Source organism: Ixodes scapularis, unplaced genomic scaffold, assembly GCF_016920785.2.
Source record: "Ixodes scapularis isolate PalLabHiFi unplaced genomic scaffold, ASM1692078v2 ptg002808l_1__unscaffolded, whole genome shotgun sequence".
Taxonomy (NCBI): domain Eukaryota; kingdom Metazoa; phylum Arthropoda; class Arachnida; order Ixodida; family Ixodidae; genus Ixodes; species Ixodes scapularis.
Window position 1 is genome coordinate 28,839 of NW_024610270.1, and position 23,555 is coordinate 52,393.

Here is a 23,555-nt window from a genome sequence, read left to right on the forward strand (position 1 = left end):
AGAAAAGATTAACCCATCACTTAAAATTCGTACAAAAGCAGCTTTGGGGTAATGGAGGCCCGATCGTTGGAGCCTACCCAACGCCATGTGAATGCCGTGTGATCTTGGAGAGGTGGTACCGCAACGCGCGGAATGCATATCACTGGCTACGTCCACAGAGCAGGATTGGCTAGGATAGCTTGCAGCGTCCACTGCGTCCAGACGCAAGGCCCAGAGACAAACTACGTCACGATTGCGGCGGATGTAAAGTGCTCTTAAACGTTTGCTACAGTGGGCCGTTTATTACGAAAAATACAGCAGTCTGAAAATACAGACGTGCAACTGCCATTTACAGATATGGTGGATCATATTCAGCCTATTTGTAAACACGACGGGTATATTTCAAATTTCCAGACTTCAGTCAATCATTTGTGGAAGTTATCTCCGACACTTCCAAAGTAAAAAGAAGACCGATTTCGCCCGAGTGTCCCAATTGTTGTGTAAAAAGAAGATATTGGCATTTCTGGCACCCCTCAACTCGCTCCCAGTCTTCAGGGTAACACCTGGTCCACCTCCTAGCGACACAAATCGGGTGCCGTGTAGCTTCCAGTGTGCTCTTGGAGGACGCTTCCCCTCCTTCTCTGCAGACATTAGCAGGCGTTATGCTGCAGCTTAGACCGGAGCGAGCTCATGCAACCTTTCGCCCTAGTTCCATCGGCTGCCACTCGCAGTTACGAGGGGGAAAAAGCTCTACTTTTGCTTTGCGATTATGCAGCGGAATCGCGAGATTTTTTTAATAAAGGATATGCTTTCTGTATCCTTCGGGACACAATAAACAACGTAAAAATGACGAGATGCAAATTCTTTTAATCTTAAAATTGTTGCATCCTCCCTTTAATGTCTGCCAATACTTACAGTAGTGCTGGTTCTTCCGAGCCGAGGGTACTCGAATGGTGTAATTGTCTTACAAAGACCACAACACATACATATGTACATTTTATTCAATATCTTTTCAAATTGTCATATGCAAACAGCATGTGTAAGCACACAAGGTATGCCAATACCCATTCCTTAAAAAAAGAAAAGAAACCCCAATGTTCCCTGCTAACATTGATCCCGTGAAAACATAAAATGGTAATGTCCTTCCTCCGATTCCTCCTGGACAACTCCAACAAAAGCTGGTGCCAAGGGGCACGCAACTGTGTAAACATGTTAGAAGCCGGGGTCTGCCATGCAATAGAGAAGGGCCACAACACCCCTTCCAGTAAGAAATTTATGGGCAGCTTCGTTAGACAACCTCCGGCATGTGCAATTGGGCAGATTGGACCAAGGGTTTCCTGCGGTACCCCATAGATTCAAATCTAATGTCCGTCGACAAAAAAAAAAGATTGGTATGTCATTTATGGAGGGAGGCCTGGGGGGAGCAGTCGTTGCCCTCTGTAAAATGCGGTCGCAAATGTCCAGTCTCGAAGACTGGTTCGTGCACTATCGAGGCTCAAAAAGGCAGTGGGGGAGGACGTGTGACGGGAAAGTATGTGCAACAAAAGATGGTCGAGCAGCGCCTGTCCTGATTGTCCATCTTCCGAGGACGGGTGTAAACAAGAACGGCAGGAGGACGCTGCCCCTTCTTTGAGTCCCACAGTCGTCGACCAGTTCAATCCTGCACCACGGCATCAAACTTGCCTCGATCCCTCGAGCTGTGTAAGTCGAAGGGTATGACAATTCCTGCAACGCCTTTCGCATCCCAACGGACGGCAAGCCCTTGGCTTGCTCTCTAAGCTGCCGCCTCGTGATGTACACAACGCCCCACCCAACAATTGCATGTCTGAAATCGAGATTTCGTAACCACAGATTTGCGCGCTCTTGATTTGGGAAGACACTTTTGTCCCTTTGAGCAAACTAGATGCGAAATAAAAAATTAAAATATAAATCCAAGTAAAACCAGAGTGGTCAATCCATGTTGATTCGTCGTCAATGTTTTCATCACACCTAGTCGACGGTTATAGATGGCGTTAATTCAAGGCAGGCGCGAGCCAACCAGCTGACTTATCGCTCATTTCAATTGCAACAAAAAAACTTCACTGACGAGATGCAACCGGACCCATTGTCACAAACACCTTGAGCAACGCTTGCAGAGGCCAGCAGCTTAGGTCTCGCCGCGCCAAACACTGCCATTTTTTCGGAACCTTTGCCCACCCGCTAATGACGAGAAGTTCCACTCAGTTTCCCGTACAATCCAGTACAGCAAGCACAGCAAAGAGCTCTACAAACAGAAAGTGCTATCCAACGGTGTCGTTGACCTACCGACGAGAGCGATGCGACCTCGTGGCAGTTGCGGCGATGCCGACCTCGAACGGAACATTCTAATGCACAAACGACATCTATAAATACTTTTTTCCGTTGCACGTCGACGTACCTGCGCGCGTCCATTGCAGGAACGCCGTTAGTTCCTGTCCCTTGATCTTCGTCGCAACTCGTATAATGAACGCAAGAGGTCAACGCGAAAAACCAAGACTGTGCGAGCACGGAACGGGACATATACGAAGCTAGAACCACGAGAAAGCAGGGGAGAGGGAGAGTGAAAACAATGAAGCGGAGAAAGAAGGTTGAGATGGAATGGGCTGACACGGTCAACGGAACTCCTCCGCGGATCCCTCGCGCGAAGAGTCCCTGTCTTCGTCGTGGTCTTCGTGGATGATGCCGCCGCCGACCTGATAGGCGACGGGCGCCTTGGCGACGAAGGTGGTCCACTCGTTGGTGCGGGCGTCCAGGAACTCGACTGTGTTGAGGAAGGCCTTCCCGTTGAAGCCGCCCACAGCGAAGAGGCGGCCCCCGACCACAGCCACGCCCACGTTGGCCCGGCAGCTCGTCAGGGACGGGCCGGGGCTCCACGTGTTCGTCTGGGCGTCGTACACCTCCACGCTGCACAGCGAGCGCACACCGTCGTGCCCGCCCACGGCGTACAGCTTGCCTGTGCGGGGTACATACATAGCACATTTCAGTGGTCCATCTCAACCCATCTCTACATAGTTACTATACTTTGTTCACCCTTAAAAAAACACATGCAAAGAAAAAAAAAATTTGATAGAAAAAGGATGTAAAAAAATTAATTTAGAACAAAAAAAAATCTTTTCTTTTTTCTTTTTTTTTTAGAGTTATATTTACGGCGAGAAAGATATCGGTAGTTTGCTCCTGCGGAAGTTCGCAGAAAAGTGGCAACTAGCACTCACGTGACTGGCCCATAGTAAGATGGTGCTTGCGCTCTTTCGAGAGCTTCCTATGGGCTTTAAAACTTACTTATTTATATTTTTTTGAAGTGCTACAAGAAGAATGAGGGTTAATAAGTAACTTCTAGAGCCCATAGGAAGCTCCCAAAAGAGCAAAAGCAACATGTGATTAGCGGCCAGTCGCTTTTACGCAAGCTCTCGCGAGCGTCAATTACAAATTCGTTTCGCACCGTAAATATAGCTCTCGCATTTTTTTTTTTTTTTTTCGTGGTAATTTTATTTTGTGGCATCCCCTGCCATCCAGACTGTCTAAAATAAAAAAAATTATTTCCTTTGCAGATGGCTTTTAAGTTGACAATTTTGTTTCCTTTGCATGTGCTTTTTTAAGTTGACAATGTGGTGGGAAACTACATGCTCGCTGTACCAATCGACCGCCTCTCTTCGTCATGGGAACCCGCTCTCTGTGCGTGGGTATGGGCAATAGCGTCGTCACATGGTGAATGACTAAGCTCATCGAGAACGTGGCTTGCAACACACTGTCACCTAAGGCAGGGCCTTGAAATTTGTAAGCTGCCTTGAATGGCAGCCGAGGAACTGCTCAGTCTCAACATTGATTCAATAGAGCGGCGAAGCTTACGGATTTTCTAAACAATGATACACATCCTAAAGAGTGTCTGGCTCATACTTATGTATCAATAAGTAGCTCAGGCCGAGACTGGAAAAAAAAAAAAAAAAATGCTTAGCTTAGGGAAGGAATGGTTGATTGAGAAAATTTGGGAGCTTTAGGAATTCGTGGTGGTACTCGAGGGAACCCCTAGGTTCCTAGGAAGCCAGTTTGCGAACTTGTAAGCTAAGCGGTAAAGGAGGTAGAGAGTAACAAAAATAAATAGACAAAATAAAAATAAAGGTTCCTCTTTCTGTTCCCAAGCATGCTTTGCACTTAAAAAGTCAATTAGAAATAAAGAAATAGGGTATTTCTACCATTTTTTTTTATACAAATAAAGATGAAAGAATTCCCAGCGACTCCCCAGTTTCAGAACGGGCCCTGTCGGAGATTTTATTCCACTTTAACATTAACTTATTTTTATGACCGCCTCCTTCCGTCCTGCTCTTGTGATCGTCTTGAGTCATAAATGTTTTGTTTTGATCTTCTACTATTCTTGCTAAACTATTAAGGAATTTTTGCAGAAAGCTGCTCTGAAGTAGTCCCTATGCAGTTACGGTAGAATGCCTATAGCTGCTCTAGCATATGGCACTGGGAGTTTATGAGATATTGACAATAAGAGTGGAATGCGATAGCGTTAACGAGGCCCGTTCGCATGGCCTTTTCGTTCGCTTCTCATGCTCTTATTGTTTCTTTTTTCTTGGTGGGGTGGGGGGTGTCAAAATGTGAGTGCATACATTTCATGCGATGCGACTGGCGCGCCACCGTGCGGCCGTTGCGGAAGGTAGTAGGTTGTAAGTACCCCATCGAAATGAAACCACGGCGCATACATTAATATGCATTGCAGTCTGAGCAGTGCGGTGAGAACTTGACAGTATGAACTGCTGCACCGTTAATAGCTCCGATAGTTATGTGTCGTGTCTCGTGGGGAGAAAGTTTGACAGTTATTCAACTCGTCATTGTTTTGTGGGGCAGCGACAATGAAGCCACGCCCTTTTGACGCAAGAAATTTGATTTCTCAATCATGTCTGCCACAGTATCGGCATGGCTGACATTCTACACTACTGCTTTGTGCGCCGTGTTCGTTTCTGTCCCAGTAACGCCTAGATATGTTAGCACCGATGAAATGAACAGAAATATCATCCCACGCTCGTGGGTATGCAGTGCCCATTTCGTTGGAGGGATGCCCTCCAAAGATGTTTCGTGCCCATCACACATGTCGATGATATTTCCAGACCAGTATGGCATGCAGTACATGCTTCCCAAAGAAAAATTCGGATGCTAGATGAAGTGAGAAATGCGAATCCAAGGAAAAGTAAGAAGAAACTTGGAATCACTGGACAATCAACGTTTGAGTGTGGTAGTTTGGGTGTGCTTTCTTTTTTGATCAGCCTCCTTTTGGATGCGGAAATCGCCCTTCTTCACATATGGGGTTGCCGGTAGGCAGTAGGTGACCGCAAAACAAAAAGCCGGTTGTTTTTGACCAAATGAATTCAAGACAAATAAAAAATAAATAATAAATAAATAATAAAATTAATAAAAAAAATTTTAGTTGTAAATTAAGTATAATTATATGTATATATAATTTAAATAACCTTACCTAAAAAAAGTCATTTGTTTTTCACTATAGTCTTTTTAAACACTGGAAATTGATTCTTAATTTCCAGAGCAAGAGAAAAATAACTGCAAACACCACCACATCATACTAGACCAAAAGGAGCTTGATTTGTTTGGTAATTGAGAAATCTCTATTAGCTGTAATACTTCAGCAGAACTAAACCAGAATAACTCCGAAGTTTCTATAAAAACCCCGAGGAAACCGTTCCTTCCCACCAGATTGTTTTCTATCACCTTCATACGCACGGTACCACTGTAGCCAGTGCATTTGAGGTCGGTTCCAAAGTATGAAAAGTCTCTCAGCTGCATCAAAAGTAAAAATCAATGACGCAAATTTAAGGCTTTTAAGCTCGAGCATGGTTCACAAGTTGTTTAACGACGGCCACTTTTTCTTTTGTTCTTGAAGTGTGCAAAGTGAAGGCATAATCTCATAAAAAAAAAAAGCGGCAAGCTCCTGCAAGACAAAATGTATATACTTATACTGACCGAACCACACATGTACAATTAAATCTGTCTGTGCCTGCGTCTCTCACTCACTTCCTTTGTCGCTCTTTGTGCATGTGCGCACACGCATGCAATTTTTTGTTTGTTTCCTTCCCATTCTGATATGCTTGCATAAGATACCAAGAATGATAGATTGCTTCCACATAAATCTGTCCTGTGGGCCAGGAGCAGGGCATGTATGGATTTTGCTGACCACCGATTTCCACAATGCACAATGTGGCATTGAGCCGCGACGAGGCACTTTCGAGTTTTAGAATAAGTGCATTGACGAAAGGAAGTGCAAGATAGAAACAAAGCTCAACTCTCCGATTTGTGTAGAAGAGCACCGGATTTTGCTCGTGTTCAGCCTGTTACAAATTCTTATTTACTCAATGTTCGTTCTTAAACGATACCTAAATAAATTTACATGGACAGCATCAAATTACAGACACTCAATAATAAAAACATATTTGATATTAGATGGGAAAGAATGTATGAGAAAGGTGTTCTTATGGAAAATTAGTGAAATTGGTGTGGCTTACAGCACAAAGTAAATTATCATGATTTTTATTCTCCACCCAGAACTCAATGAATTTGTAGAAGATTGATTTCAGGATATCAATGCCTCGTCAATTTTGTAAAAAAGTGCATTGGTTGCACCTTTTAGAAACCAGGAAGGCTTTTCATCGGAAGTCACCCTGCAGTGAGATTGATAAGATGTTCAATTTATTTCCTGGGACGTGTAAGAAGCAGAAAACAGCTAGATTACCTCTCTTAGGTCTGCCTCAGCCCCCATGCAACGTCAACCTCACCGTGCCGTCTCAAAGAACCAAAGTTACGTCTGTGCATGCTTCCACTGCCACAGCCTTGCACGCAAAAAGGCGCTGCAGGCCGCTGAACTCGTCTCATTGTCGAATGCCAGCTCCTCTGCTAGTGGCGCTCTGCGCATCTTTTGAAGTGCTCCCTATTGGGGAGGAGGAGCGACCGTGACGCCCCAAGCGGTTAACTTTAGAACTACACGGATGGAGACAACAAATACAATGATTCAGCGCTCGGCCGACATATCCGAATGCGACGTCAGCGTTCCGCTGGAGTTTGTGTTCTCCGGTGAGGGGGAGGAGGGGCTCTTTTGTTTCCACTCTGGCCTGCATGAAGAATGCAGCGTGCACGGTCCCAGCTCAGCACAAAAGCCGAAGTGGGTCAAGCTCGCATTCTCTGAGGATAGATCCGGCACTTAACGTCGTTTCGTCGATTGTTAGTATTTTTTACATTAAACTGTGACCTGCGCTCCATTGTAGAAGATGACATGGACATGCCCATAAGGCCTGTTGGCATGTGCGCAGGCCTTATGTTGAGTAAACACCGAGGGTGGAGACAACAAACGGGTTGGAGCGCCCCCTATAGTTCGATCTCCTGCCCAATAGGTCCTGCAGGGAGCGTACACTAAAGTCTGCTGAATTTCAAGGGGAGGGGGGGAAGGGCTATGCTAGTGCTTCCCTCACTGCTACAAATCCAGTAATGGGAATGGTTCTAAATGCTAAAAAAACTCCCTGGCTTAGACATTCCATCAAATGCAATGCGGTTACAATTACACAATGGGTTTTTTAACAAGTCACACTTTCAAATGCCTCCATGTCTACTAGAATTATTCTATTAAAATGCAGTTTGTAAACCAGAACACAGCCTGTTCCTATGCAGTGGAGGGGGGGAGATAGAAAGTGTTAGTGCAGCGCTTGCATTCCACCCCACTCCCCATGGTGTAATGCCACTGGTCACAAAAGCTACAATGCCAAATCAACAGCTGTGCTTCATTGCTGATAGTCTATACCCATAGCCACGGTACGTGCAACCAATTAAAACTAGCAAGCAAGGTCATTGCAGGGTTCTTGTACAAAGCTATTGCTTTGAGACGGGAACAAGCCGTTTTTGGCACGCACCATTATACTCGACAAGTCCACAGCCCCTCCTGGCATTCTGCAGGGGTGCCACTTGGACCCAGGTGTTGGTGCTCGGGTTGTACTTCTCTACCGAGGCCACACACGTCCACGAGTCGCAGCCTCCCACCGCATACACCTCTCGGTTCAGGCAGGCCACTCCGGCTTGGTAACGCCCTGCACGCAACGGCAAGAGATCCAGGCCCACTCGAATGAGAAGGAATATTTTGAAGCTTCCATACTCTGGACAGACCTCTAGCTCTAACATAAATGCTGCAATGCAACAAAGCTATATGTGTACAAGAAATCTACACACATTGTAAAATCGCGAATTATCATCTACCCCTGCAAAATCGCCTATCTTGTGTTTCAGGTCGGGTTCAGCAACCATTTGGATTGCCGAACCGAACCAGACAAATAATGGGCTACCGAAATCGACAGGCTGCCGAAATCAACAGGTTGCCAAACTTGACGAGTTGCCGAACCCAACAACCCAATTGGCTGCCAAACCCGACAATCCATTAAGCTGCCAAACCCGATAACCCAAAGGGCTGTCAAACCCGAAAATCTAACGAGCTGTCGATCCGACAACCCAATGGGCTGCCAAACACAATAGATTGCTAAAACTGACAATCCAATGAACTACTGAACCAGACAGGCTGCCAAACCTGAAAAGATGCAGAACTTGACAAGTTACCAAACCTGACAATCTAAGGCACTACTGTAACTAACAGGTTGCCAAACCGACAACCCGACGAGCTGCCGAACCCGACGAGCTGCCGAACTCGACGAGCTGGTGAAATTGACCGGCTGCCGAAATTGACCAACTGCCGAAATCGACCGGCTGCCGAAATCGACCGGCTGCCGAAATCGACCGGCTGCCGAAATCGACCAGCTGCCGAAATCGACCAGCTGCCGAAATCGACCGGCTGCCGAAATCGACCGGCTGCCGAAATCGACCGGCTGCCGAAATCGACCGGCTGCCGAAATCGACCGGCTGCCGAAATCGACCGGCTGCCCAAATTGACCAGCTGCCGAAATTGACCAGCTGTGGGCTACCGAACCGGTCGGGCTGCAAAAACCCGACGGGCCGCCAAACCAGACCGGCTGCCGAACCCAACAAGATGCCGAACTTGACATAACCTAACAGGGTTTCCGAACAAGACAGCCCAATGGTATGCTGAAACTGCAATATCTGACCTTCCTCACGTAGGCAAGTTTGACACCTCAGTTGGAATTTGAACTAGCCAGCAGCAGATTTCTGAAAGGAGGCTGAGGTTAGAGTTCCTCACCGAGCTGCATGGGGGCAACACCGCACCAGGTCCTGGTGAGGGGGTCGAAGACGTCGCAGCAGGTGAGCCCCCGCTGGCCATTCCAGCCACCCACCACAAACACCTTGCCATCCAGGTTGCAGACCCCTGCACAGCCAAGAGTGCCCCCGGGGGCAGCCCTCAGAGACCCCTGCCTTGTCCCTCTCTCCGTCCCCCTTCCGGACTCACTCACACTCACACCGAGGGGGCTGGGGGGAGGGATCAACAGAGCTCATTCTTATAACCACATCGGACTGCTTATCAAACTCTGCCAAAGTAAGGTGGAAAACTCGGGCGAATGGGGGTGCGCAGGGTGTGGCGGAGTGTGCTGGAAGCCAGCCAAAGCAGGTTGTGCACGACCGTAGTTACAGGGCGGCACGGCAAAACCTTGTTAGAACGTTCACGCTTGTTGGTGATCTGCTCGCTTAGTGTTTTGACTACGGCCATTCAGTTATGTTCAAGACATGCCGCAGCTTCTTCGACATTCATACGCAAGCCCAAATAGCTCTCCGCCATGCCTTTAAAGTTAAACATTCACTTTGCAGATTTTTTTTCGAGATGCATTTTTTGGTTTAGCTGTTGTCTGTTGTTCTTAGCAGACATGTTAATATATAAGGCTAAGCATACAAGTAGCCTTTCCAGAAGAGCATAAAAAAGCTACTTGTAAAAAGTAGAAGGCCTCCTTCCCAGACACCCGACTACCGTTTTGGGAATATATATAAAAAAAAAGGTATTTGGGAATATATATAAAAAAAAAAGGTAAAGTGCAGGATTCCCAAGTGTAAAATTTTGGAGCCTTGTCCAATTTTAAGGACCATTTTCCCCAGTTGCTTTGGGATCTTTCTCAATATTTAAAGCAAGGTTTTGTCGTAGCTTACCCCTCTCAAAACACATGTGGAGGACATGCCCTCTTCTAGGGAGTGGCATATGAGCACACAAAAAAATAAGGCAAATTAAAAGAAAGGGTTGCAGTGCGGAAATTAAGCCAATCAATAAACCGAGTGCATTATGGTTCAATATTTTAACTTTTTCACATAACTAAGTCGGGCAACAATGATGCTAACAAGAAACGAGCATGGTATATCCCTCTGTGTGGTTCTAGAACATTGTAAATTTGGGCATGCTAGACAAAGTACTGCAAATAAGGAACAGCATAAAGCAGGATGTAATATAAAAAAACACCTGCCAAACAATAATGCTAAAAAAAAAGAAAAGTATTTTTGCTTTAAACAAGGAAGTCGGGTCATTCGGCCATCTCGAGAAGTGATTGTGGTCATAGCAGAACCCACACTTGCAACTAAGCAGCATGCAGGCACGTAGGCTACCCATCCACGCATTTCACTTTCCTTCTCTAAATCATTACAGCAAGTGGCAGAAAGGGCAGGCCGTGGGCGCAGAGAAACAATTGCCATTCTTTCACAACCCACACAACACAGCCATTCCACATAAACTAAAAATAAAAAAAATATATTGCGGGAAAGGGAAGAAGAAAGGCTTTGCGGATTATATACGAGAGACTTAAGCTTCAAGTTCCCCTGAAAGGAAAAAAAAAAAAAAACGAACCTTGAATCTACAGGGAAGAAGAAAAGGGGGAAAGCAAGGACTAGACTTGGACAAGAACGAAAAAACAAAGTTAAATAAGATAGAAACAAAAAGGGCGGAGGGAAAGAAAGGGGCCGGTGACGCCGAAGTCTTGCAGTAGAGCCGGCCCACCCCAGCACCCAAAGAGTGGGGGGGGCGAGCAGACGCAGGTTGGCGGAACGTTGTGGCAGACTGCAACTGCAATCCAACGAGCTAGGCAACATAAACGGCAGGCCTGCAGCGGCGGTCCTCCTAAAGCTCTTCGCCCGGGGCACTCTCTCTCGCCTTGCAATCCCCACGCAGCTGCTCCTGGGCCTTCTCACCTGCCCTCCTATCCCGTCACTGTATTTGTGCGCAAGAGTTCGTGGGGGGGGGAGGAGATTTCGCATTGCACGGCACAATGGAACCATCTCTTGCTGTGGAAGACGAGGCGGGCAGGGCAGCTAGAAGGGCGGAGGAGGAGCAGACGCCGAACGCTCGCCGATTCAACCTGAAAGCACAGCAAAAACGGAAACGGAGCATTACATGCTTTTACTGCACTGTTGCCACCTGCTGGCCGGGAAGGGTGGGAGGGGAGTTGCCCAAACAGAGACGGCTCTCTCGCTTTCTCTCCTCTGCCCCTCCAAATCAATCAAGCACACCCACGCACTCTGGACGAATTCACACGCGACCACATCACACTCAGCACACGAGGGACACAAACACACGGGACACCCCCGCACGGGGAGACGATGGAGCTTAACACTATTACGAGGGAACAGCACGCAGAGCCCCGAGAAAGGCCCAGCCCTGTGGAAGCTGCAAAGAGAGGCTTTGAGGCTCACCGCTGCCGTCGAAGGGTCACAGATGCATCCGTGGTGCGTGCCGATCGGGGAGGGGGGACGACGACAACGCACGCGACGTGAGGAACGGACAAGGTCAGTTAATGGTTATGGCAACAGGAGCGAAGGCTTCTTTTCCACCCAATAAAACTGCCCTCGCAGTACGCTCAGACGGTCGGCCTGGCTTCTCTGGGAAAGTGCCCTGTTCAGACTTTTAGTGTTAAGCTGCATCGGCAAGGGGAGCGGGAGCAAGATAAGGACGGAACACGTGCCCCTATCCTTGTGTGAAACGTGGGTCTTGCCACTGGCCACAATCTTCACGAGCAACGAGGGAAAACGTAATCCCATTTCATGACATTTAAAGTGGAGACAGCCAAACGTTTAAAGGAGCGTAGATCTATTAAAGGGAGCATTCCGTCTGCCGGTGCAGCTCCCACTCTTTGAGTCCAATGTCAAAAATCAAACGCTGCACGCGAGACGAGGAGTTGGTCGGACCACCTACCAGCGTTGGAACGTGCCACGCCGAGGGCAGGCAGCGGCCTCCACGCTGCGCCGTCAAACACTTCGGCAGAGGCGAGCTCCTTGGTGCCGTCGCTGCCGCCGATGACGTAGACGTGGCCATGCAGCACTGTGACGTCCACTCGTCCCCTCGGGGTCCCCATGGAGATGAGGGGGCTCCAGCGGTTGGTGCCCAGATCGTACGATTCCACAGTGCGCAGGCACTCCCCACGGTCGTAGCCACCTGCGCATGAGAGCAAACCCCGTCCCGTCCCTAGCTCAAAAACAATCCTCACTGACTGGTGCAGGTTCGAGCCTGCTTCATAACTCAAGAGGCTGCCAATATACAGGGCATCCACAATGAATCCTAGCACCGTAAAACAAGTCAGAAAAATCGGCGCCTGCGTAAAAACTTCATTAAACTTTCACGAAAGCTGCAATTTTACCAGGCGAAATTTCGAGATGTAGCCCCTTTCCTGCGAAAAATGAAACCAATGAACTCGCCAGGGTCAATGGTGGGGACACAGCAATTGCAAACGACAGAGTGAGTTATCTGCTCGCTACGCCTGTCAGGAGATGGCGTCACAAGTTGCAACCATCGCTAACTCGGTCGTCTGTGAACAGATCTGCCTTTAATCTTGACAAGCTCGTTGGTCTCATTTTTTACAGGAAGGGAGCTGTGCCTTGAAATTTTGCTAAGTAAAATGCACCACCTAAATGCATATTTGGTGGAAGTTTCAACTTCTTTCAGCTCGTTTTATGGTGCTAGGAGCCGTCGTGGGCACCCATATGCAGTAAGAACCACGACAGAACGTACAACAAAGTAGCAGATCATGTTAGAACGCAACATGCGTCATCCCCGCAGGGTCCAACGGTGGAAATATTTAATAAATTATCTATCATTACATACTGCGAATGAGCGGGGATCAACGCGGAAGCTACAGAAGACCCACCGCAGACGAGCAGCTTTCCCTGGAACTCCACGGTGCCCATTCCGCAGCGGGAGCTCATCATGGGCGGGAGGGTGGTGTAGCCCACGCCGCCTCCGCACACTTCGGGAGAGCTGTCGCCCGTGGTGGTAGCGCCGTTGAAGTTGAGCCGCTGCACCACGGACAGCACAATCATGCTGCCGGAGACCACTGCCAGGCCCATGGTGCTGTGTGCTGCGTACAGGACAGTGTTGCACAGTCAGCCAAGAGCTCTGAGCGAGCCAGAATCACTCCTAACCAGTGGTGTAGGCAGAGAGAGGCTTTTAGGTCCCAACCCTCCTTCTCCCTCTCCTTCAAACGCCACCCCCTACACATGCACAAAAAAAGAAAAAACTGTCAGCCTTTTCACTCTGGTGAAGAAGGAAGACCAGCAAAGCTATACTATGGTGGGAATGAAGTATTTATAAATGTAAAGATTAAGGTGCGATTGGGTAATTGGTTATTTGAACGATTAAAGAATCGAACATATATATAATGATCCGGGGTTGTTATTTATTTCGTAACCACGGTGACCATGGACTTGTGATCGCTGTGGTACACCGCCATAGGGTGTACGCTGACGGCAGGCATGTTCTTCAAGAAGACGAGGTCTATACATGTCCGATGCCTGGCAATGGGCACCGTATATTCGTTCACACACGCAAACCCGAAGCTCTCGAGCATAAACGAAGTGAATGATTTTCCCTCCTGGCGTGCTATGTCGACGTTAAATTCACCCATCACTACAGCAGGCTGGGTAATGCCGAGCATTACCCAGCCGAAGAAGTTCATCATGAATGCTTCAATGTCTCTCTTGGGCGTCGCGGGAAGGACGTACACGACGGCAACCATTGGACCATCGCGCACCTTGATGGAAAGGTTGCCACCATCTATGAGCGATAGAAGCAACCAGATTGGTTGTATGGTTGACGCCGTCCCTCATAGATGGCGGTAGCTGTCCAGAGCTTTTGTGTAGTTTTGTGTCGACATTTGTTTGGTACCGGACATGAAACTGGGGAAACTAGCCCTTAGCAGCTACGCTGTAAAATCAATTCCTGGTCACACCGAAATAACTCACTTAGGTGTGGCAATCACAAAAAATAAACATGCTTTTCTTAAAAACGCCTACAATGCTGGGAATAACAGTAACACCTTTACAACACTAACCCCGGACATGTCCAACATTAGAGCTTTAGATTCCAGACACTCTGCCGACTCCGATGTTGCATCAGCATTGTGGGAGGGTAGACCACAGACGAGTGGTATGAATTGCTGCTGTTTTTTCAGCCCCTGCGCTACAGTGAAAGCTCATTAATTCGAACTGTACGACTTGGTCTGGCCAAGCTCCGTACATGTCTATGTATAAAAAAACCCGTTAATTCGAATGCGAGTAGGTTCTGCCACGGATAATTCGAACTGCGTGCCACCGCGCCAGCGGCTTCGCGCCTGGCACACGGCTAGAGAAACGCACCCGCTGCCTACACACGAGGCTCTGTCGCCTCCGAAACGGAGAGAATGGCGAGAGAAGGCAAAATTGGGAAAAATCTAACCGGTACGGAGGCAGCCAGAGGGCAGTGGCGGCTAGCTCCTGTCCGTTCTACATGCACGTGACCTCCGAGATTCCTTGCCTGCGCCGATCTCTAAGGCTTTGAAAATCTCCAATGCGCACACACAATTGGCCCTCTCCTCTCCTCTCCTCCTCCTCCTCTCTCTCTCTCCCTCCCCCTTCTTTTACAACGCCTACACACACACATCTGTCTCGGCAGTCTCCGTCGGAAGTGCTCGTTTGTTTTCAACTTTGAAGGTACCAGCCGTCGCGATTCTTTGTGGTGTTGTTAAGCCTCGGCTAAAGTTTGTTTCGGCGGACATCGGTGGTGTGGCGCCGGACCCAGAGCTACGACTTGAAGATGGCATGTGCCCGAGGCAAATACCGTGCCAAAACACTGCAAGAGAAGAGTAACATCCTGCGGAAAATGGACGCCGGACTCTTGTCTAAGCAAGAAATTGTGAAGAAGCGTGCAATACCGAAAAGCACGCTATCTACTTTCATAAAGAATAAGAGGGCTATTAAAATGCCTTGGCAGCAGAGGTTGCCAACAAAAGGAAGAGGATGCGGCCTGCAAAATATCCCAACCTCAAGACAGTGCTTCTGCTTTGGATTAAAGGGGCCCTGCAATCATATTTAAGCAACTACTTTTTTGTGCTTTCCACGTCTCTTGGGGTTCGGGCAAGCCAGCAGGCATGGAGAGAGTAACTAAATATCACTGCATCATATTTATACCTCCTCCACCGACGGGGGCGACCCGCGGTACCGAAAACCCACGAAATGTGACGTTTTTGGTCCTGGGCTTACTACTGGTCAGAGCCGCTAAAAGCTTCTTTTTAGTCAAAATACAACATAGAAGTGGCACGAACCGTTTTCAATTATTTATAAAAGTAGTTTTTGTTCAGTATTTTAGATCAGAAAAGAAACGAATGCAGTTTATAAAGTACGGAAACAAGAAAGGACTTGTCGACATACCCACCACCAAGCGGCGGAAAAGACGGCGCATACTAGAAAGGAGTAGTGGGATCAGGTGCCGACACGGAAAGGTCACGGATGTATGCGGCGGCGCTGCGGTCGTTTATGGACTGGAGGATCCGACCGGCTACGAGCGTTCCGGCCTTCACCGAGCAGCTTTGTCTTGCGGTTTGGCCGTTTCGCGGTATGGCAGTGCGAAGTGGCTCCCATTCTGAACTGATCTTTACCCCGCGTTTGCTGTTGTTTGTGGCCAATGAAGTGCATGCCGAATTAGTGTTTAATCACACAGCAAATGGAATGAGAGCCGGTCTGGCTGCCCGCTGTATACAACCTATCCAGAACATGCTTTAGTGGCACCCTCTCGCGCCATCGACACGGAGTGCGGCAGCCGTGAGCGCTCGCTGAGCTCACTATCCCTCCTCTAGTTCACGGCCACTCAAGCAACCAAGGACGTCATGAGGGAGGTTATTTTTTGCTTGTTTTTGTAATTTTAATTTGCCTATAACTTTTAAAATAAAGTGAAATTCGAGAAAAGAAAAGTTTACTTAAGTTATTACGGTCAGTGCGCTCAGGTTCGGTGCAAATTAAAAGCCAGTAAAAAAGTGCTGGCAGGGCCCCTTTAAGGACACGCGTGCACAGGATATGCCACTGAGCAGCCCTGTCATACTGGCGAGGCAGCCGACTTCGCCTTGCAGCTGGGTTACGACTTTGCTGCTTCAGATGGGTGGGTGCACTGGTTCCGCGAGCGTCACGACTTTGTTTTCCGTGGAGTGTCGGGAGATGGAAAGGCCATTACTTCACTTTCATTCGTTCGAACTTTCGTCAATTCGAACTGAGGTGGCACCCCCTTGACGGTTCGAATTAACAAGCTTTTGCTGTACCACAATGGCTCTGGTTGATCTCGAGGCTCCCTGGGAATCTGTAAGATCTACGACTACAAGCTGGCAGCTCTAAAAAAAAAAAAAAAAAAAGAGAATGAAAGACGTTTACAATTCTCTGTAATGCAGAATTAGAGCACAGTTCTTGAGGAGGAGGAGGGGGGGAGGGTGCAAAAGGGAGGGTATGCCACTCCTCTTCTGCTCCCCACCCATTTAGCAGGAAATTTTCGCTCAATTTCCTGGTAAATTTAGCGAAAATTTCTCCGCTGAATTTAGGGGGGAAATTTGTCCATTAAAATTAGCAGGAAAATTTCCCGCTAAAGTTAGTGGTAACAATTCCCCACTGAATTTAGTGAGAAATTTTTCCCGCTAAATTTAGTAGAAAAATTTTCCAGCTAAATTTAGTGGAAAAATTTTCCAGCTAAATTTAGCGGAAACATTTCTCCCGTAAATTTAGCAAAAACATTTTCCTGCTAGCTTTAGTGGGGAAACATCCTATAATGCACCATGCACGGTTAACGTTGACAACGATGGCGATGCCACTCAAACCGGAAACGGGCGCCTAAGAGCTACACTCTAAAAAAAAAAGATCCTACTGTAGAGGGTGTCCCAAATGGACCCTCCGCAGTAAAACGAGCTGCAAAAATCGGCACCTGCACATAGAAAACAACTTTTGCCGAATGTGCACAGAGTTAGTCAGTTTTATCATGCGAAATTTCAAGGCACAGTTACAGACGACAGAGTTACCAACACTTTCAACTTGTGGTGCCACCTCCCGATAAGTGCAGACTGCATCGTCTGCTCGCTGCGCCCGTCGGGAGGGGGCGCCACAAATTGATAGCGTCGGTAACTCGGCAGTCTGCGAACACACCCACGCTGACTTTGGCAAGTTGTTTGCTTTCATGTTTCTACAGGAAGAGAACTTCACCTTGAAATTTCACACGGTAAGACTGACCTGCTTAGAGCATATATGGTGAAAGTTTGAGCCTTCCATGTGTAGGCACAGATTTTTCCGGCTCGTTTTACAATGGAGGGTTCGCCTGAGGACAGCCTCTATATCTGCTCATGTGGCAGATACAGGTGAATTTCGATTTAACGAAACCCGAATTTACGAATTTCCCGATTTAACGAACAAATTCGGATTCCCTGTGCAGCCTATGCGCGAGGTCTCCCTTCCTCGACTTTACGAAGTTCCCGATTTAACGAAATAATTAGTGTGTCCTGGTGACTTCGTTAAATCGAGGTTGAACTGTATCCCTAAAAAGAAACGAATGGATGCTCACAACTCTCAAGAAAAGGGCACAACGTGTGCAGGTTGCATTCAATGTGCTTGGCTAATACATAGCATCAGAAGGCATGTTGAATCGACGAGCATAATACCAGATGTGTGCACCCTCATTGCCTCTCAGAATGGGAACAGCACCCACCTCCAGTAGAAGTGGTGGCAATAATCTTCCAGTCCCTGTCGTCCTCGTCGGAGGAAGAGGATCCGCTCGAATCTGAGCGGGTGTAGAGGAACTGGCGTGGCTTGGCCGGGTTGGACACCGTCACGCCGGCCCGCCCCTTTGTCTTGCTCTTGGATTTGCTCCCGTTGGGCTGGGAGAGTCTCCTGGACAACCGCTTATAGTCCTGGATCCTTTCCGTATCCTTGGAATCCCCGGTCTCAATGTCGTTGCAGTCGTGCAGCGTCCTGTCCAGGTTCAGGTACAGCATGTGCACCTGCAGGAGGAGATATAACACAGACCGGGAATTTTCAGACTCTGATCCCGAGAGACGTCTCTTGACTGAAAGCTGAGGACCTTGTGTGCAATCATGGGACATGTTTGGGACATAGTTGTGATTCCATGATTGGCACACGTCTGCTAAAATATACCGTGCTTAAACTGGAAGAACACTTCACTTAGGGGCAGGGATGGCCAAGAAAATCTGGGGCTTTACGGAACCCCTTAGGGTACTAAGGAAGCCCTAGGTTCCTCGGAAGCCAGTTTGAGGGCCAGCAGAAAGAAGACTGGCAAGTGAAACCTTCTAGCGAACTGAAACTTGGCAAATTGTCGTCTTCTTGGCTTCTGATAAGTGGCACTTCTGCAAAAGCGGTACAGTTTTTCTTGGATCCTTGAAATCTCAATTTGAGATATATACACCTTAGATGTGGATCCCAATAAGACTGGCGCAATGAGGGAAGTGAAAGAAGCCACCTCATCATGTATCGATTGAAAAGTACCCGAGGGTTTGCATGCAACATTTCAGCAATATTCAGATGCCGGTTAATGATTTGTTGTACCTAACTAGCCTAGCCTCATGCCTTGCTATCTAGATTTGAGTTTATTGCATCTTGCTCAACAAAATAGACATGTCCATGTGTGCGGTTCTATTTTCCAATTCAAGTGAACAGTAGATTTGTCATGCCACAACTGAAATGCTGGCAGGCAACCTATGGGTCCATATTGCCATGCGCGTCGCCGAGCGAGCGCGTGCATGCGTGGCCGTATGATTACCACGCTGGACTGTCGTGCGGAAGGTCTAGGTTCGATTGCAGTCAGTGGAATGTTATTTTATTTATTCTTTCAACTTGGCATTCTCATAAGTTCGAGAACGTTCTCATCTAATTGAGTTCCGAATGCTCTATGCGCCGAAAGTTCTACGCCGAATGTTCCAGAAACCCACGCAGGTACATAAGGGACTCCAGATGTCGAGCAGAGTCAGTCTTGCCCCAGCACTCAATCCTGCTGTTTCGCCGGATTCGACGCCCGCGACGCTAACCTTTCTCTATTTTTTTTGGCCACAAGTTGGCTCCATTAAACGTTTTGTTTCTTCAGTTATTCGCTGCCTCATCATTTGTCATTCGTGACAATATAATTTATATGACTTCTGGTACTACACAATACCACTGACATGCAGTGCATGTGGTATATAAAAACTGCACCAAAAACACTCTTGATGTATGTCGTACAGTGTACCACATACAGCAGCAAACCATTAGTACCACATGCACCAGGCTTCTGGTACATAAACTGTATGTGTGACATCAATCGCAGGTCATTGGTGCTTCTTTGAATTTCACTTCAAAATTATATTGGCAAACGCAAAGTTTTGCTGCTCAAGTTAGTTAATCATCTTGAAACGGGCCTTGGATATACCCTAGAGCCACGTGACGGTGTACCTTTTCGGTGAGGGTCTCCATGAGCACCCCCTCCTGGTCAAAGGAGGCGCGCATCCAGTCAAGCACCATGTGGCATAGGTGCTTGTTGTTGGTGGCGTCCATCTCGAGGTTGCTGTGCTGCACCAGCTCCACCTGGATGTGGGGCAGCGACTGCAGCTCCTTGCTCTTGAGAACCTCTGCTATGTTGTCCCGCACATAGGCGTCCACTTCTGCTACCAGCTCCTGGTCCATTGACTCCACCAGGATGGCCCGCACCCCTGCCATTGGTAGGAGAGACTATGAGCCCTTGACACGGGTGGATGGTATAAACAGATCAAGTGGATGATATGGGCAGAAGGTACAGGTGGAAGGTACAGCTAGGAGGTACAGAAGGGATGTCAAGTAGGAGATGCGGGTGGAAGATATGGAAGGAACATACGAGGCAAAGATACGGGAGAAGGCATGGACTAAGACAAACGGAAGACGGGGAAAACACACGGGTGGAACTGGTAGGCAAAGGTACTGACAGAGGATACTGGGAGAGGATGCTGGCAGAGGAAATGAGTGAAGAATACTAAAAGATACAGGAGGAAGCAGTGGCATAGCCAGAAATATTTTGTGGGGGAGGGGGTTGAGGTGGCTTGGATGTCCATACTTGGGGTGCGGAGGGAGGCTGCTGAAGCCCCATAAGCACCCTTCCTGGCTTTGCCACTGGGAGGAAGGTATGGGGACAAGATATGGGAGAAAAGTATAGGCAGAATATAAGAGAGGAAGGTATGGAAGGAAGGTTTGGAAGGAAGAGATTGGAGGGTGGATGATGCTCCCACAGAGTGGTGGATGCTTTGCTGTTGCTCTCCAGCTCACAAGTTGTGTGTGGCACAAGCAATGTATCGGGGGCAAGAGCAAAACCATTGTTAACAGTTTTGTTTGCACAAGCCCATCCTAAAGCCATGTGCTAACGGCCATACCTCACTTAAGTGCACAGAACTCTTGAGAGGGATTATATGTTTAAAGGCTATGTCAAACCCTGCACTTTTGGAGCTGGAGAGCACAATGCACTAAGGCCAAAATCCAAGCTACAGAAACCTCTGAAAGGCATGCATACTGCCAATTAGCATTTTGGACTTTCTCTGGCTTCTTTACACAGAGTGCTCTAGCACTTCTGACACAAGCCTTGCAGCTTCAATGATGGCACAGCAATGCACAAACTGATATCCTGGACATGAAGCTGAAATATATTTGAAGGCTGCAGACTCACACTGAAGCAGGGTTTACAAAAGAAACAATCTGCAACATCTAATATACTTACTGAAACTGTAAAATTCTGGACAAGTTTTCACCACAAATCATGAGATAATTATGTCAAAATTTGGGAGTGAATGCTCGCTCGAGTGAAACTTTTGTTTAGTGTACTTTAAAACTTTTAGATTTTGAAACTTACTAAGACTAGAGCACTTGCAGTGGTATGGATGCATATTTTCTACCTTGTTGATAGCCAATTTTCTAGAAAAGTGAGAATAAAGTTAACATGCAATGAGCGCAATGTTTTATGTTCTGTAAGATCTGGTAGAATAGGTCACTGTTATGCTTGAAGCACCATAATAATAACATATTCGGAATGGGAGTTGCAACCATGATGATGAAACTAGGTACTCACAACAATGATAATAGATATACTAACCGGTGCAGTTGTCAGGGGTCAAGTGTTCTACAAGGTATTTCCCACAGTACTTTGTCACAGGCTGAACCCGCAACTTGGCAGCCACGAGGTACATCGCCTTCATCTTCGGCTTGGGGACCTCCAACCTGCACCGCAAGAGGCCACTTCAATGAAGCCAATGGAACAGTCAAGCGTATGAGCACTGCTTGCACACTGGCATCCTCCATGTAAAATCCCACGACACAGCTACCAAGGACTCTGCAAGTACCTTTTGAAAGAAGCCATGGCCTCGCACCACACAATACACAATTTGACAAAAAAGCAAGCCTCTCTACTGTTCATTAAAATAACTTCCAAGTTCAGAGCCTCTTTATGTGACATGGGCATATGTCACAGCTAAACAGCTAAACTTTTTCAGCACTAGGCATGTTTTACACATGCATTTCCTGCTTAAAAATAGTCCTTGAAATCATTAGACATTTAATATTTCAATAAAGGGAATGGAAAAAGTACCATAAAGAATGCGTAGAGAAGATATAAGCCATCTTTGAAAGCCTTTTTTTTTTTGCCGCACTTGGTTGTTACCAACATTTTCTTAGAAGGGCACTGACAATTGTAATTCCAGATTCTAACCATCTGATGTGACTGCTACACGTCAGCCACCACACATTTAAATGCTGTTCACCTTGAGGTGTAAGCATAGTCGACGAGGCGTTCAAAGGCGCTGATGTCGAAGTTGCCGTTGATCTTGCACTGGTTCTGCATGGTGCCCTTGGTCTTCTGGGCCAGCAGTTCAAACAGGTATGGGCTCACGCTCGCCACCACCGCACGGTGCGCAAAGATCTCATGCATGTCCTGGCCGGAACCAACCTGCAAGATGTGCAACAACACTGATAGACTCGCTCCCATTCACTGCCCCAACTGCCTCCAGAGGCATGTGGTCAAGACGCATCTTGAGCTCCAATGCTGCTGCCAAGGTGGGTCCTAGGTGGAACATACCAACCCCCAAGTGAAAGTTGAACACAACTGACATTGCACAAACAAAGGAAAACCTCACAAAACATAGCCAAAAGCTTACTGTTGGCAACACCTTAGGTTAGCTTTCCAGCTAACTTTGGAAACTGGATGGACAACCATGTTGATTTTTAAACTAATGATCACAACTGCCTGTCCAGGGCCGTCAAACAGGGGTGGGGGTGACCACTCCACGAGACATTTAGATTTCTAGTAAACAATAAGGGTGGAGGGGGCATCCCCTCTCTCCTTCCCACCTTTGTGCCCCCCATGCCCCCCTTCCTTCCCCCATCTTCCAAACATTTCCAAAGGCACTCTGTCTATCCTCTTGTGAATGCTTAGATACTCATAACATAAATCAGTTATATATTTAATAAAATGGCATGACAATGCAGAAGATGGAAGCAGCATTTGATCCTTTTGTAGCAGGTTTTGCAGCATTCAAAATATTGGTTTGGAGCAGCCACTGACGCTTTTGGAGCAGATGCTAACATCTGATAGTGCATCGCTTGAAAATGACAAAAAAAAAAAAAAAAAGTGATTGCATTTTTAAATGAGTTTGTCTGCGGTAATGATTGACATTTCCGCTTCGATACTAGAGCATATTACTTATAACATTTTGTGATAAAAAAGATAGGATGCAAAAGGAACACATAGCCTTCTTTTTTTAAACAAGGCTCTGGTCAGAGCGGGGTCCATTTACAGCGGGCACTAAATATGGCTGAAAAACAAATCGTAGCCCAACCCTTCAGTTGCGATAAAGTCTCCCTCCCATACCCGTTTTACACTCAGTAGTTTAATTGGCCCGAAAATATATTTTCTGAAAAATGCCAGCAAAAACCAGCATATCCGTTACACCAATAAAAACGCGTCCCCCAAGTTTTATTAACCTGCCACACTCGAGACTCTATTATCATAAATTACAAAAACAACCGCTCACAAATATTTCGAAAGCCTACACTTGTGCTTTAAATATGATACTGCTTTTCAGCGGCGTTAGAACCAGAGTTAAATCAAAGTTCCCTGCTCGTTCATTCGACAGCTGCACAAGAACTACCGTAATTATTCAAAAATAGAGACACCCAATTTCTTTTTTTTTTTTTGGCTGTTTCCGTTTTTAATAATATTTATAGAGATTAATCTGCAATGAAGACAAAGAAGGTCGATCTGTAATAATCCTAGCATAAATTCCGTGCCATTTATTACGCCAACCCTCCAACAGGTCAGCCGCTGCTCCTAGCACTCCGGTGCAAAGCAGTGA

General features: G+C 47.2%; 1 protein-coding gene across 1 annotated transcript; it reads right to left on the reverse strand.

The window, feature by feature from the left end:
• Positions 1-962: 962 nt before the first annotated feature.
• On the reverse strand, positions 963-22,204 carry LOC121834673 (influenza virus NS1A-binding protein homolog). The gene is made up of 9 exons (XM_042288398.1): positions 21,966-22,204; positions 21,302-21,426; positions 19,642-19,898; positions 17,909-18,200; positions 13,068-13,277; positions 12,119-12,358; positions 9,197-9,322; positions 7,908-8,081; positions 963-2,950 (listed from the first exon to the last, which is right to left on the reverse strand). Exons 1-9 carry the CDS (start codon positions 22,187-22,189, stop codon positions 2,610-2,612), a joined length of 1,989 nt encoding a protein of 662 aa, XP_042144332.1. The 5' UTR covers positions 22,190-22,204; the 3' UTR covers positions 963-2,609.
• Between the last annotated feature and the right edge of the window lie 1,351 nt (positions 22,205-23,555).

Coding starts and splice junctions, on each gene's coding strand:
- LOC121834673 (XM_042288398.1), bottom strand. CDS start 22,189: ATGGGAGCGAGTCTATCAGTGTTGTTGCACATCTTGCAGGTTGGTTCC. Junction 13,278..17,908: donor TGCCACCACTTCTACTGGAG/GTGGGTGCTGTT, acceptor TCCTGTACGCAG/CACACAGCACCATGGGCCTG. Junction 9,323..12,118: donor CGTGGCACGTTCCAACGCTG/GTAGGTGGTCCG, acceptor TTGGCTGTGCAG/GGGTCTGCAACCTGGATGGC.